The sequence below is a fragment of the Pristiophorus japonicus genome, chromosome 15 (genome assembly GCF_044704955.1).
Source record: "Pristiophorus japonicus isolate sPriJap1 chromosome 15, sPriJap1.hap1, whole genome shotgun sequence".
NCBI classification, from domain to species: Eukaryota; Metazoa; Chordata; class Chondrichthyes; family Pristiophoridae; genus Pristiophorus; species Pristiophorus japonicus.
The window spans coordinates 114960928-114977771 of record NC_091991.1 but is presented as its reverse complement, the minus strand read 5'-3'; the positions used below and the strand labels follow the sequence as shown (position 1 = coordinate 114977771).

At 43.2% G+C, this 16844-nt stretch overlaps 1 protein-coding gene across 2 annotated transcripts in view; it reads right to left on the bottom strand.

The window, feature by feature from the left end:
* Positions 1–7475, bottom strand: part of LOC139280998 (uncharacterized) — a 70860-nt gene extending 63385 nt beyond the window's left edge. For both annotated transcript variants that reach the window (XM_070900850.1, XM_070900851.1), the window contains exon 1: positions 6842–7475. In XM_070900850.1, the coding sequence (XP_070756951.1) occupies positions 6842–7255 (414 nt within the window). In that variant the 5' untranslated portion in view covers positions 7256–7475. The remainder of the gene's footprint in view (positions 1–6841) is intronic.
* Between the last annotated feature and the right edge of the window lie 9369 nt (positions 7476–16844).

Below are 16844 nucleotides of genomic sequence, written 5' to 3'. Positions count from 1 at the left end.
GGTACAACAGGTAATCATCAAGGCAAATGGAATGTTGGCCTTTATTGCAATGGGGATGGAGTATAAAAGCACAGAAGTCCTGCTGCAACTTTACAGGGTATTGGTGAGGCCACACCTAGAGCACTGCGTACAGTTTTAGTCTCCTTTTTTAAGGAAGGATATACTTGCATTGGAGGCAGTTCAGAGAAGATTCACTAGGGTGATTCCGGAGATCTAGGGGTTGATTTATGAGGAAAGGTTAAGTAGGTTGGGCCTACACTTTGAGTTTAGAAGAATGAGAGATGATCTTATTGAAACATACAAGATACTGAGGGGGCTCGACAAGGTAGATGCAGAGAGGATGTTTCCCCCCGTAGGGGAATCTAGAGCTAGGGGGCATAGTTTCAGAATAAGGGGTCGCCCATTTAAAACAGAGATGAGGAGGAATTTCTTCTCTCAGAGGGTTGTAAATCTGTGGAATTCTCTGCCCCAGAGAGCTGTGGAGACTAGGTCATTGAATATATTTAAGGTGGAGATATACAGATTTTTGAGCGATAAGTGAGTGAAGGGTTATGGGGAGCGGGCAGGGAAGTGCAGCTGAGCCAAAGATCAAATCAGCCATGATCTTATTGAATGGCGGAGCAGGCTCGAGGGGCCAAATAGCCTACTCCTGCTCCTATTTCTGATGTTCTTATGAGTGCACATCCACAGATCCCTGAATGTAACAGGACAGGTAGATAAGGTGGTTAAGAAGGTATACAGGATACTTTCCTTTGGAGGCACAGAATACAAGAGCAGGGAGGTTATGCTAGAACTGTATAAAACACTAGTTAGGCTACAGTTAGAGTACTGTGTACAGTTCTGGTCACCACATTACAGGAAAGATGTGAGTGCACTGGAGAGGGTACAGAGGAGATTGATGAAGATGTTTCCAGAAATGGAAAATTTTAGCTATGAGGAAAGATTGGATAAGCTGGGTTTGTTTCCTTTGGAACAGAGGAGGCTGAGGGAAGACTTGATTGAGGTGTATACAATTATGAGGGGGCTAGATAGAGTGGACAGGGAGGATCTATTTCCCTTAGCAGAGGGGTTAATAACCAGGGGGCAAAGATTTAAAGTAATTGATAAAAGGAGTAGAGAAGGGTTGAGGAGAACTTTTTTCACCCAGAGGGTGGTGGTGGTCTGGAACTCACTGCCTGAAAGGGTTGTAGAGGCAGAAACGCTCATTACATTTAAAAAGTACTTGGATATACACTTGGAAGTGTTGTAACCTACATGGTTATGGACAAGAGCTGGAAAGTGAGATTAGGTTGGATAGCTCTTTATCGGCTGGCACAGACGGGGTGGGTCGAATGGCCTCCTTCTGTACCATAAATTTCTATGATTCTATATCAGAACAATTGCCTAGGAACCTGCACTGGTGTAACACATTCCCAATGACTAGGCAAAGTGGTCAACTCTGCGGTTATGACTTGTGGTGTAACAAAAACCCTTGATTAGGTTACAATACTCCCAGCCAACTGCAGCTTTAAATTTAGCACCGCAAGTCCAATTTTAACACACAGGTTGTGCCAAACCAGGACTCTGAAGCCCACTATGTACCCATCTCTTTCCTATTTTTTAAATAAAAAATTAAAAGACTGCATTAGAATGAAAGATGTTTTCAGAAATGATTGCACTACAGTTATATCATTCTTTGGCTCGATGTCAATTTTTGTCTGTGAATCATCCTGGGACATTTTACTACATTAGAGACTATATATAAATGCAAAAGCAAAATACTGCGGATGCTAGAAATCTGAAAGAAAAACAGAAAATGCTGGAAATGCTCAGCAGGTCAGGCAATATCTGTGGAGAGAGAAACAGAGTTAACGTTTCAGGTTGATGGTCCTTCGTCACAGGTCATTGCAAGTCATTGTTGATAACTGTCCACCTTCCCAGAATCAACAGAACCGCTATGGGCTACATCAGGAAGTAAATATTTTTCATATCCCCACCATTTACCCGTAGCTCACAAGAACATTTTTCTGATCCTACTATAAAAACCTAGGTAAAGAACATGGAGTGAGTCATCCCACCAAGGCTGAAACTAGTAACAAAAAATACAGTAAATCAGGAAATAGTGACTGAGTGACACCAAGCTTGGGTTTTAACACCTAAAATTGCAGGAGAAAAACAAGACTGAGGTAAGGAGATCTACAGTTCGTGAGGTCGCGATAAAGAATGAGTTAGAGTAAGAGACAGTATGATGAGTCTTGGTTTCAACACAGTATAGTTGTAAGAGCAGCAAGAATATCTATAACAGCATACTATGAGTGTAAAGTGACACAGAAAGTAAAGTTTAACTTAACAATAACCATACAATAACAAAAATAGATTATCTGGTCATTATCACATTGCTGTTTGTAGGAGTTTGCTGTGCGTAAATTGGCTGCTGCATTTCCAACATTACAACAGTGAGTACACTCCAAAGGTACTTCATTGGCTGTAAAGCATTTTGAGACGTCCGGTGGTCATGAAAGGCGCTATATAAATGCAAGTCTCTCTTTTTACTTGTGTCGATAAAGAGGAGAAATGTTGCAACAGAAAAACGAGCAGGACTGTATAGACAACAAGCTATTTCTTGTACACTCTCCAGGAGAGTGAGGCTACATTTACACTACAACCATAATGTCGGTGCAAAATCTTGGAATGGGGCTTGAGCATGCCCTCTGATTGTAATGATCAGATCTTCCACAGATGTAGCCCAGGTGCTAGCTGGGGGCACTGAAAGAACATCCTATGGACTAATTCACATTCAGGAAACTTGAGACAGGGATAGAGCTCCAGGCAATAACTGTCTGGGTGCAAAAAATATGAGTTTAAACTTGGCCACAAGCACTTTGTACCAACTTGACTGATGCAGAATGTTGAGGTGCAGCAGAGGCTTTTTGTATTCTCTAAAGTATATACAGATGCCTGGCTTAAGCACAAGCAAACTTTGAGACACTTATTATTTCATTGAGGATTGATAGCTCAAGAAAATATGTCTTATGTCATACAAGTTTATCTTCAGCATGAAATAGGCTATCCTCATCAGGTTCATTGGCCTTCAAAGATTTAGCTGCACAAAGACTTCAAAATAATTACATAGGATATACAGTACAGAAACAAGCTATTCGGCCCTACTAGTCTGTGCTGGTGTTTATACCAGCACACGGCTCTCCTCCAATTCCATCTACCTTATCTCGGCCTTTCTGCCTATGTTTATATTCCCCTTTCTCTTGTGTACTCATCTAGTTTCCTTTTGAAAGCATTCAAGCTATTTGCCTCAACCACTTCCTGTGGTAGTGAGTTTCACATTCCAATCACTCTCTGAGTAAAGAAATGTCTCTTTATTTCCCTATTGGATTTATTAGTAACTATCTTCTATTTATGGCCCCTAGTTTTGGAATCTCCCACAAGTGGAAGATTCTCTTCACATCTATCCTGTTCAACCCATTTATAATTTTAAAGATCTTTATCAGGTCACCTCTTTCTGTTACATCTTCAAAGAATTCTATCAGGTTAGTTAAACAGGACTTAGCCTTTTTGAATCCATACTGGCTATTTTTTAAATTATATTTTCTGTCTTTAGATGCTCGATCACTGTTGTTAAGCTGACTGGTCTAAAGTTACCAGGTTTTGTTCTAATTCCCAACAAATTATAGGGACCCAAAATACTAACGCTATTTACAGACCTGGAATTGAAGACAGGAGACAGCCACATAGCTAAGAGAGGCAAGAGCATGTTGGCAAAATCTTGGTTTTGACAGGTTAATTTCGTTTGGATAGGTTAAGCGAATGGGCTAAGGTTTGGCAGATGGAATACAATGTCGGAAAGTGTGAGGTCATCCACCTTGGGGAAAAAAACAGTAAAAGGGAATATTATTTGAATGGGGAGAAATTACAACATGCTGAGGTGCAGAGGGACCTGGGGGTCCTGAAACTCTTTTAGGAGTTAACAGAAAAACATTAAACCGTGCCCCCCGATCTGGGGGAAACACCAACATTTACAATGCCTTTTTTTTTGGGCACAGAATCGAATTTTTTTTCCCCAAGTGCCCCCTATAAAAGGGGAGGGGGACACTAAAAGCACCGGCAATTAAAACAAATTAACTTAAAAACATAAAATCAAATTAAAATTTGGTTGCTGGGCGTGACGATGCACTCCAGTCCCTCCGGTGCCCACCTCTCGCGGAAGGCCTTGAGCGTACCGGTGGACACCGCGTGCTCCATCTCCAAGGACACCCTGGCGCGGATGTACGCGCGGAAGAGAGGCAGGCAGTCAGGTTCAGAGGGACCTGGGGGTCCTGAAACTCTTTTTGGAGTTTATCTGAAACACATAAAACATTAAACCGTGCCACCCGACCTGGATGACACACCAGACATTTACAAGGCCCTTTTTTTCTTTTTTGTGTTTTTTTTTGCACAGAATTGAATTTTTTTTTCCACGTGCCCCCTATAAAAGGGGAGGGGGACACTAAAAGCACCGGCAATTAAAACAAATTAACTTAAAAACATAAAATCAAATTAAAATTTGGTTGCCGGGCGTGACAATGCACTCCAGTCCCTCCGGTGCCCACCTCTCGCGGAAGGCCTCGAGCGTACCGGTGGACACCGCGTGCTCCATCTCCAAGGACACCCTGGCGCGGATGTACACGCGGAAGAGAGGCAGGCAGTCAGGTTCAGAGGGACCTGGGGTCCTGAAACTCTTTTTGGAGTTTATCTGTAAAACAAAAACATTACTCCGTGCCACCCTCCTGGATGACACGCCAAACATTTACAAGGCCCTTTTTTTCCTTTTTTGTTTTTTCTCAAAAAGTTAGTTTGCAGGTGCAGCAGGTAATCAGGGACGGCGAATGGAATGTCGGCCTTCATTGCGAGAGGGATGGAGTACAAAAGCAGGGAGGTCCTGCTGCAACTGTATAGGGTATTGGTAAGGCCGCACCTGGAGTACTGCGTGCAGTTTTGGTCACCTTACTTAAGGAAGGATATACTGGCTTGGAGGGGGTACAGAGACGATTCACTAGGCTGATTCCGGAGATGAGGGGGTTACCTTATGATGATAGATTGAGTAGACTGGGTCTTTACTCGTTGGGGTTCAGAAGGATGAGGGGTGATCTTATAGAAACATTTAAAATAATGAAAGGGATAGACAAGATAGAGGCGGAGAGGTTGTTTCCACTGGTTGGGGAGTCTAGAACTAGGGGGCACAGCCTTAAAATACAGGGGAACCAATTTAAAACCGAGTTGAGAAGGAATTTCTTCTCCCATTGGGTTGTGAATCTGTGGAATTCTCTGCCCAAGGAAGCAGTTGAGGCTAGCTCATTGAATGTATTCAAGTCACAGATAGATAGATTTTTAACCAATAAGGGAATTAAGGGTTACGGGGAGCGGGCGGGTAAGTGGAGCTGAGTCCACGGCCAGATCAGCCATGATCTTATTGAATGGCGGAGCAGGCTCGAGGGGCTAGATGGCCTACTCCTGTTCCTAATTCTTATGTTTCTTATCACTCTGCCCCATGGGGGCATGTAATATTCGGCTTACACGTTCAATTTTCTTTTAAGTTTTAAGACAAAAGTTTAAGAATCTGCGTTACATTTATTTTAGGAATCATTATCATACAGATAGAGCAGTCCCTTTATAAGCTCAGTCAGCAACTTGGTTTGAGAAGTTTGTGGGAAGTGCTGCAAATAGAACAGCCTGTCTTGGCATGGGCTGAAGTATTCTGGAGTGATCACTTATAGCATATGATTACTTTCTTAAATGTCAGAGTGGCTTAATAGAAAAGTGTAGAATGGCAACACAGGGGGTGCAAGTCAGTATTTGCAAATAATTTTTAAAGTTGGCAAACTTTTCTTAGTGACTAAAGTAACAAAAATTAATCAAGGAATAAATTGTGTAAACATTTACTTGAATTGCTCCCAAAATATTTCACAGACTTCCAATCTATCTTTCCACTTACTTTGATTTCAAACTGGGCATTGCATGACATCAGGAAAACTGAACGCCATGTGAATGAAGTCACACAGTCCATTCAACATGCCAGCCCAAAATTATTAAATATATACTGACATTCTCATGTTGATTTACTATGTTACCCCAATTCATGCAGACAAATACAAAAGAAAAACTTTAAAATCTAATTATGATTTTGTGAAACTGTTTAAATGAACAAGTGGTCCTGACAGGGTTACTCCCCAAATGGTCAGTTGTTCAAAGCTCAACAATTTTAGACGGAGGCGAGACAATTCATTCATCTTATATTACATTGTCATGTATTTTATCACAAGTGCGCTATGTGAATATGAAATATTAGTACTGTTCTCCCATTACCACCGATGAGTCAAATGTCATTTTTATTACATGGTATCCATGATTTTTTCAGAGTTTTGACGATCGAATTATAGGAGTTCGTCTATTTTTCGCTGGAAACCGTAAACCCAATGGCTCTGCCCTCAACACACCACAGATTTTTTTCTTACCCTGCTGTATACCCTATTCTGCATTACTGGAAACAACTTTTATAACTGGTCCAAGTAATGAACACTGAAAATAGTAGTGGAGCAAATATAGTTTCAGGGGAACTCCAGTGGTCAGAAATGATTCTAAATGTACCAGCCCGTTGATTCCGGCTTCCCATTGACCGATAACATTGATGTACAGAATCTCAGAATTCAATCCCAACAACAATATACAACAAACCCAAATCCCATGGCGTAAACACACATGGAATTCGATGCCAAATCCCATGGAATAAAACAATGAATTTGCTTAATTCGGGCTGGAATAAGTGAAGCTAACCGGCCGGAGCCGCCAGCTGTCCCCCCGGGCACAGTACCTGTCGCTCGGCGTGACTCCAGGTGTCATTGTCGCTGTCCTCGGCCCACCCCTGGGGTTCAGATACTCTGCCCACGCGCCGGTACTGCTGCTGCTCCTCGGGGCCCAACAGCGAGGCCTGAGTGTCGGAGTCGGGGGCATGCCGCCAGGGAGCCGTCCCCTTGGCGGTGGCGGTGGGCGGCTCGGTGCCCAGCACCGCTCCCAGTCTCTCCAGCGACTTCTCGATATCTTCCAGAGTCAGTTCCATGCAGCGGGCGGTCGGCTGTGGCGAGGAGGAGTAGACGGGCTCGGAGCTGCGCTCCTTCTTGCCCTTGGCAGAGCTCTCGGACTTGTCGTCGGACTTCTTCAGCGAGAAGACGGCGATCACGAGGGCGAGGACGGTCAGGCACAGCGAGACCAGCCATACCTCGTCCATGACTGCGGCGGGGTGGGCGTGTGTGTGCGGCGGCCGCCGGCAACAACCCACTATCCGTGTCTCTGGCCCGTTCCCACAGCGCACGGCCAAAGCTCGAGACAAATGCACACACAGCACGCGCTCGCCTCTCGTTAACCCCGCCCCACCCACGGGGTCGGGCCAATCACACGCAAGAAACTACAGCCCGGACTTCCGCGCGCCACCAATCACATCCTATCGCTTTGCTCTCCGCCAATCGCATAGCCCATGAACTCGAAGGACGCAACCAATCGAAAGGCTGGAAAGGCAAATCAAAAGCTAGCCAATGGCGTCGCTTGCTTCAAGCGCCCTGCCCCGCCCCCCTCCTCCCGGCCAACGGAAGGTCTCGCGAGCTGCTGGAACGCCGCGGATTCAAATGTTGCGCAGGCGCCGTTTCACAGCACGACCTGGATTCCCGCCGAATTGAAGCCTGAGCACAGCTGGCGTGTGGTCCGGATTGCGTCTGATCATCACACTAGTTTACAATGTAAAGATTATTTAGAAATATAATATTGTATAAATCTGTCTTCATGCATTTGGCATCCTCCACCTTCCCCCTCCTTCACTTCCACCGTGGGCCTACATGCTCCTGGGGAAAAGCGTCTTCCCCACAGGACATGTTCTGAGCCGACAGACAGCCCTGTCCCAACGCGGTATGACAGCCAGCAGCGCCCCTGAATCTCACTCCCTTTTCGCAGCATTGTCTCATTGTTCGACGTTCCTGCACAAGTTTCCCCAAACAGTTGGTTTCGCTTGGGAGTTTTTCTCGCTCCTCCACAAATTCAGGGTTTCAGCACAGCTTCCCAATCATCGTCGATCCTATCATAGAATCGCGTCCGCGACGACCAACACAGCCTGATCCCACTTTCCAGCTCTTAGTGCGTAGCCTTGTGAGTTAAGTTATTTCAAGTGCACATCCAAGTACTTTTTAAATGTGAGGATTTCTGCCTCTACCACCCTTTCAGGCAGTGAGTTCCAGACCCCCACAACCCTCTCGGCGAAGAAATTTCCCCTCAAATAGTTATTCTCAAATCCCCTCTAAACCTCCTACCAATTACTTTAAATCTATGCACCCTGGTTGTTGACCCCTCTGCCAAGTGAAACAGGCCCTTCCTATCCACTCTATCTAGGCCCCTCATAATTTTATACACCTCAATCATGTCTCCCCTCAGTCTCATTTGTTCCAAAGAAAACAGACCCAGCATTTCCAATCTTTCCTCATAGTTAAAATTCTCCAGTCCAGGCAACATCCTCGTAAATCTCCTCTGTACCCTCTCTAGTGCAATCACATCTTTCCTGTAATGAGGTGACCAGAACTCTAGTTGTGGCCTAACTAGTGTTTTATACAGTTCAAGCATAACCCTCCTTGTTCTATTATTCTATGCCTCGGCTAATAAAGGCAAGTATTCTGTATGCCTTCTTAACCACCTTATCTACCTGGCCTACTACCTTCAGGGATCTGTTGACATGTGGATTATCAATTATTGACACTGAACAAAACACAAGAAAAACTGATCAGACCACCTACACCACAGGCTTAAGGAACAACAACTAGCCTTTATATAGCAGCTCTAACACCGGTGACTCCAGCTCCAGCTCCAGATGTCCTGCGATCGGGATTTCAAAGGTCAGAGACTTGAACCTTTGGGGGCTTTGTTTGTAACCTTCCTGTTACAGACTACACTGTTTTAAATGTGAATAACCAACAACTACATTTGGAATTTAATAGAAAATAGTTAGAAAAACAGCTCCATAATTGCGGTTTCCAAACTTTGTTCAGCTGCATTTACCTTCTGACAGGACACAGGGCAGGAATATTTTCTCAAAAGATGAAACCAGAACTTAGAGTCCTCGTTTACTGCGACATAGTGAACTATAGGGCAGTATGACATAATACGTGAGAAGATCGCCACCTGGCTAACCAATGGGTTACTATCAGTATTTTCACCAGACTGTAAAGGCATAAAATTTGAGCTGTCACTGTGCCAAGGATGTGACCTCAATAAATGCTTAAATACTATATAAGGAGACACATCTGAAGCCACTGCCATACAAGCTGTCAGGTACAAGTTTATGAGTTGATGGACAGATTCGTGACTGATGAGACCAACATACCAGTAGCAAAGAGGCAGAGGTTGCCAGCAGACACTCTCAGCCATGCCAGATTAATGGAACCTCATTTTCTGCAGCAACAAGAACTTACATAAGATAAATATGGACGAGGAAACCCATTCCGCCCACCCTAGCTAATCTGTCCAGAGAGACCGATTTCAAGGCTTTTGAATAACTCAAACACTACTTGGAAGTCTTTTCCACCTGTTGACCACGCCATATTCTGCATTTTCCCAACTTTGCCCCATTTTTAGGCAAAATTCCAGAGGGCGGAGAATACTAATTGTTGTAAACGGATGTCTTGCTCTTTTCGCTTCGTTGCTTTTTAATGTCGAATTACCGGCACACATTCAGTTGTAGTAAAGGCAGGATTGGGTCTTTTATTTAAACATTCATACTAAACAAACCAAGTATGAAAGTTACTGAGAATACTTCTCAAAGGCAGCTTGCTTCGATTTCCGTGGCTGCTTGAGACACACACCTTCCGAATGTCCAATGTCTCTAGTGTCCATGAGAGTCTCTACAGTCCATAAGAGTCTGTGACAAAAGCCAGTTCCATCTTTTATATCTAAAAAGCCTTTGAACTCTTATTCTTTGCATTTAGCCAATCATGCCTAACTGTTTTCTGAATTGTTTAACATACAGACTATTATTCCCACCGTAACAAGATACTCAAATACTTAACATTGCTTGTTTAACCTACACATGTCATTAAATAGTAACAAAGGTACAATCAAATACTTAACATACAGAATCGTTTCCTCGCATAGTAACAAAGTTACACTCAAATACTTAACATACAGACGTCATCGAATCGTTTAGTTATGAATTTCCATTATTCCCACCGTAACAAGGTACTCAAATATTTAACATCCAGACAATGACCAGTTACTCATTTCAATGGCTGGAAGGCACCACATTGTCTAGCAGTCTCTTTTCGATCCAAACTTCCAATCTTCCTTTTTTAAATCCAAACTTCAATTTTCCTGTTTTCTTAATCCAAACTTCAGACCGCGTGCTGAAGCAAAGAGCTCCCACATTCCCCCACTTCTCCTCGCCTATCTGCAGGTCTTATCTGGGTAACTTACATTTGCATGGTCGCTCGAGCTCGTTCAACAGCATTGTCCAGTTGTAGTCCTTGTTTTCGAACATGACAATAAATCAAAATGACCAGCACGATCAACTGAAACAGCACCAGCATAAGGACAGGGTGTATCATTGTGTTCATTGCGCCTGTTGCTGTCGGGCTCCATCCCAACAATGACTCCCACCAGCTTACATGTCCAATCTGGTCCAAAGTTGTGCGAACGTTCTCGATTTCCGCAGTGTGATGGATAATGTCCACAAATATGCTTGATTCAAACTCTGCAGCTGTTGAAGTTTTGTATTCCATTTCCGCATTTCCTTCTACCAAATAGCAGCATGATTAGGGTCAAAGTAGGGGTGCTGTAGACTCAGATTCTCAGGATGCCATTTTAAAGTCCGTTGGTCTGTGATCACCATATCCATTTTCACTTAAAAGTCAACTTTCAATTTTTGATGTTTTCGACTGAATTCCATGCTGTTTACATTCAGAAATGTAAACTCGCAATCGGTGTCTTCGACCAAGTCTGTTGCCCTCTGCCCAATTTTTCACAATTTCCTCTGCTTTGTGGGAGAAGTGTAACAACATAGAGTAAAGGATGATGAAAATGCTGAATAGTCAGTCGAGAGACCCAGTCCTTCTCTCAGTTCACCCTTCGGAACTGCTGTAATTTCTTCTCTCGACATTTGCAATGCTCCAACTTCTATTTCGCATCCTTTAAGATCATGTTTGTAACTCCCACATTTGAGCTTTTCACTGAACATCTCATCAATTCTGAGACAGCCCATTCCTGCAGAAACTTTAAATGCTTCTGAACAAGCTTCTCCCACTGCTTTCATCTCTGACTGTTCAGTAACTGTTCCTCGTGTATCTGGGGTGATGGGGTGCTGTCTCTGAAGAGGGGAATCCCCTTCCTCCCGGACCACCTCAACCTTCATTTGTCCGGCAGACCCTGTCAATTACCCACTGCCCTTCCACACATGCCTCGATAAGGGTATGGCCATCCCTATCCTGAAGTAAGGGACCGAAAGAAACGACGTGTGTGGTTGAGGCGCGGCATCCCTATAGGAATCCTCCCTCACCTGCAGAATCTACCCCCAACCTCAGCAACTGAACCGAGGTATCATTCCTGTTTGTGACTAGCTTCTCTTTCCTGATCCTTCAGTTTTTCTTTTAACTTTTCCAATTCTTTAGCCAGTCTATCCCTGTCCTCTATCAACTGACGGGTCGGGATCCAGGCATCACCTGGTCCTGCTCCTTTTATGCGACTCCTTGCGGGATTTATCCACTCAGGCCCTTCTGCCTTCCATTGCTGTAACCCCTGTCTCATTTCCATTACTGAAATTCCTGCAGCTCTCTGATACAAGCTTCCTGCCCCTGCCAACCATTTATCAAAACTATTGTCCCCGCCCCAGGCATCTACTTCTAGAACTACTGAAGGGAGTAGGAGAGTCAAAATGATCTCTCGATGCGTATCATCCCCGTATCAATCCAATTACTTCCCAAACTTTTACACAACTGGAATATACGTTACCGCCACTTCCCTGGGTCCTTCCCCTAGGAACAATGCAAGCCACTTTATTAACTGTGGCCCTGAGTGAGCACCAAAGATTGCAGCTATTATTCTACCAAGCAGGGACCTGGAAATTGTTTCCAAACCTACTTACTATCTTTGCCCGGTGATTCTCTAAAGCTTGCAGAATCATGTGAACTCCCGGTTTCTCTGATATGTTCCCTGACTGCCAACATCCCAGAATATTACACCACCATTGGGCAAACTTATTAAGGTCCTGAAGGGGTGCAGGTCCCACTTCACTAAAGATAGCTCTCATGCCCTGTAACTTTACACCTCCTCGCTCATACCAGGAATCCCCCAAACCACTTAAGGTAGTGTTCCCTTCACGAGCACCATAGGGAGTAGAGGAATCACGATCCTGCTCTCGCCTTGTCCGCCCGAACGTGCTTCCCTCACTCTCCGCATTACTGGAAGGTCGTGTGTAAGGTCGGGTGGTAAGCGTCTGAGTACCCAAAGAGGCATCTGTATTGTATAGGGTTAATCACATAGGGTTAATTATGATATTTAGTCATTTACAATGTGTTTCTGCTTCATGCCTCGTGGAATGTTGTTGATGCAGAGAGAGAGAGACCGACCTTGAGGCACACACCAGCTTGTTTATGGAACGGTCGGCACCTCGAGATCTCATGCTTTGTGGACGAGCAGCTGGGGCCTTACAGATTAGGGGTTGGCCATAAGCCACATGCACCCATGTTTTGTTCAATAGTATGTTTGTTTGATAGTATAAAGGAACAGCACTGTCCAGTAGCTCTTTGAACTTCACCTTGGACCGTGATTCGCGAGCGGTGCCGGGACCCCCAAGGCTCCAGACCAGCCGTCGTTGCGGAGTTCCCGACGGGCTGACGGCCGTGAGCTTTATTGCATCTTTATCATACTTCTCTTTTCTTCGTAAACTATTATTATGTTTCTTTTCTCTCAGTAAACGGTGTTTTATCTTGACTTCATTTGTCTTGTCTCTTATTTAACATTCATCCAGATCCCGAACCTGGATCTCTTATCGAGCCAAAACATTTTGGCGTCACGAACAGGATCTGGTAAAATGTTTAAGAGAAAAGACAAGAAGCAGTCTCCTCCTGCGGGAGAGAAGTATAGAATACCAGGGTGGAGCATGAGGGATGAGGGTTTTGGCTCTCCGCAACATTGGGATACGCAGTTATTGGAACAGAGCAAAGATAGAACCGTAACCCATGCGGTACTGTCTCTCCTGGAGGAAGCGGGCTTCCCACAGGAGAAAAATAGTCCCCCACAAATGAGATGGATTTTGTTGACAGCCTTAAAGGCGATGTGTAAACAACTTAAGGAAACTGAGGCAGAAAACCTACAGTTAAAAACAGCTGTTAAGGTTTTGGAAATTCAAAACTCGACTGACTGAAGCGGTCCGCACTGCACAAGAACGGGCGGACAAGGTCAATGAACAATCAGAAACTTTAATATGCCGTCTGGCGACAGTACAAAATAAAAAGAAAGCCAGACGACTGTCGAAACCGCGACTCTCAACTTAACTAAAAAGAGTGAAACTCAGACATAAACAGCTCGGTAGAATACCCTTTAATAGATTTACTTGCATACAAGGAAAAGTCCTGCTAAATCAAAGGCTTAGCAAGGACTTCTACAGTAATACAAAAACACACTACCTTTATACAGAAGAACAAACAAAAAAAATTATGGTTCCATCACGTGTATCAGTTCTGCCCTTGCGGTCAGCATATACAGATAAGGAGTTCTTCAACCACTTAATTAATATTACTTCCTTGTTTTAATTTTCTATTTATCCAAACAGCTTTTATCTAATACTTCTAAGATTTTGCACAGCGACAGTTATTTAGCAGGGAGTATAATCCTAAAACAAAGGGGCGCTCTTTTTGTTAGGGAGGGTACTCTCAAGGTTCCCTCGCTCACATAGATGGCTCCCAAGCTTCTAAATTAATTGGCTATCAATCAAGGTTAACATGTTTATACAGAGGCAGGCTGTCTGCTGTAGGGACTTCTGGGAGAACTGAGACTCCATTTTGTTTTATTACAAAAGGGTACATTTAACAGAAAATGTAACTTCAAAAGTAAATTTCCACATTCCCTCCTTTTGTCCTTTATAAGGAGAACTTAATCCATTCTAATCTTTCTATTTCCATTTCCACACAAAAACCTTCAGTAGTTGCTACCATAACCCTAGAAGTGGTCTCTGTTGGTAATATTGTTTCTCCCAACCTGGCGCAGCAGCACTTAACTAATACAAACAAATGGTATAAGGCAAAGATTATCAGCAAGAACATGATCAAATCCTGTACCAAGGATTTTCCCAGGGATCCCAGCCATCCGGATACCCAATTCCACAAGGTGGTACTTCCCTGGCCAATAGTTTGTTTGTACTCTATCACCCTCTTCTTAATATATTCAGCTAGATTGCTGATCTCTTCTGAATTATCCGGAATGTACGTACAGCATTCTTCACCAATTAGCGCGCATGTCCCTCCCTCCTTGGCTAGGAGATAATCTAGGGCCATACGATTTTGGAGAGCCATCGTTTGAATGGCTACCATTTCGTCATTTAACTTTTCTAAGGCCTGGGAAGTTGTGTTGGCTACTGATTCTACTAAATTAGCCAGTTCCCGTAATCGCCATTCGTTACGATGCTATTCCATAGGATGGTATCATTACCTCGACTATTTCATTTAACCATATCAAATCCCATTTAGATCTATGACTTCCATAGGCATCCCTTAGAGTCTTTGTTGTCCTAATAAAGGGTATCACATATCCTAAATAACAGGACCCCGTCCATTTGGCTGGTAACCATGGGTAGGCTTTATGGCCACAAATAAAGTAAGTGCAATTATAGGACGTCAGTCTCTGGTTCTTTCGTGCCATCCATACTCGAGTGGTCTCCCTGTCCCACCTTTTACCTGAGGTTTTATTAAGGACCATAGTCCAGTTAAAGGTTGCTATCTTTCTGCCATCAGCGTGATTTGTCATGGCTTGCCATTTAGTCATTTGGGGACACTTGCTGCATCCTACTTCTGGTCCTTTAGTTTCATTACTTACTAAGCATATTATACCTTCAGGATTTCCTTTCCCGGGGTAATACTTAGGAAGGGTGGCTGACGGCTATTACTATAATTTGGTTGGTACCATCCCTGGAAGGTTGTAGGATTATATCCTGCTGACCTCCATTCTGTTAGATCCTTTGTTTCTGACACCTTAGTTAAGTTTTTCCTATTTCGCACTATTAACCATTCTGCCATTTCTGATTCATTAAAGGGAATGGATCTTAGGGGAATACCCACTTCGGAGTGGACAGGTCCATAAGAACATATCCAACAGTCAGACAAGTTCCTTTCTTGTGCATACTTATGACTCAGTGCCATAAATACATTTTCCTGTAGTTCCCTTTGTTCGTGTTTCCGTACCCCTGGTACTATCAATGACACAAGGCACAATCCTGTTAAGCACAGCACTATCAGTCCCCATAGTCCATACAGTTCCTTAGTCATTCCTCCTCGTCGAGTGCCCTTTTGCAATGGGACGCCTGGATCCATGTTGGTCTTTTATCTTTATTGCAGTATTAGTTGTCAGCAATGGTCCTTCAAATCTTGGTTGTAGGCTGCTTTTTCTTTTAAAAATGTTGATGTAAACGAAATGTCCAGGCTCCAAGTTATGACACTTTCCCTCTGCTGGTTCGACCTGGGCTTCTTTTACCTGTGAATGAAAGCTGGAAATACATTTGGTTAGTGCAATACAATAATTCAACATATTTTCTTCCATTTTATGAATGTCCATTTGTTTTGCCGTAAACTGTGCAGTAAAAGGTAGACGTTGGGGACGTCCCAAAACTATCACATGCGGTGACAAGCCTGTTGACTGTTAGTTGCAGATCGCATTATCATCAAGGCTAAGGGTAGCAGTTCTACCTATTTTAGTCCAGTGTCATTACACAGTTTCGCCAGCTTATTTTTAAGCATTCCATTTTATCTTTCAACAAGTCCGGCTGATTGTGGATGATAACTGCAATGAAAACATTGGTTGATCTGTAATGTTTTACACATTTCTTTTATAACAGTTCCCGTAAAATGTGACCCATTGTCACTGGAAAGCTTAGCTGGAATTCCAAAGCGCGGTACAATTTCTTTTAACAAAAATTTAGCAACGGTAGCGGCATCGGCCTTTTTACATGGAAAGGCTTCAATCCATCTAGAGAACACATCTACAATAACTAATACATACTTAAATCCCATACACATAGGTAGCTCAATAAAATCCATTTGTAAATGTACAAAAGGCCCCATTGGATTTGGGTGGGAGGCAGATTCTACCTTTTCCGTTTTACCTGGATTCATTGTCTGACAGGTAACACAATTTTCACAGATTTGTTTTGCAATTGCCGAAATACCTGGTGCATACCAAGTTGCCAAAATATAATTTGCCACCCCCCTTTTGTAGTATTTGTATTTATTGTTGGATTACAAAATGTCAAATATGGTAATACTGTTTTTTTTTAAATCGGACTTCTCATTTATGCTTATAGTGATTCACAGATCACAGAATGCAAAGTACTTGTTTTATAATTGTGTGCCCAACTTCTGGTTTAGAAGCCGAACATCAAAAACTCCAATCTTTTGCTCTGTAACTTCAATTTATGAACAGTGTCTCATAAATTACAACCTTTTAAGCTATAGCTTCTGGCACAGCAATTGTGTAATTTTATTAAAAGGCTTCCAAACCCAAGATTTTTTTTCCCAATACACCCAAAATGTTTATCAAGGAGAATCACTTGAAATATCTCAAATTCCAATTTAAATATTTTA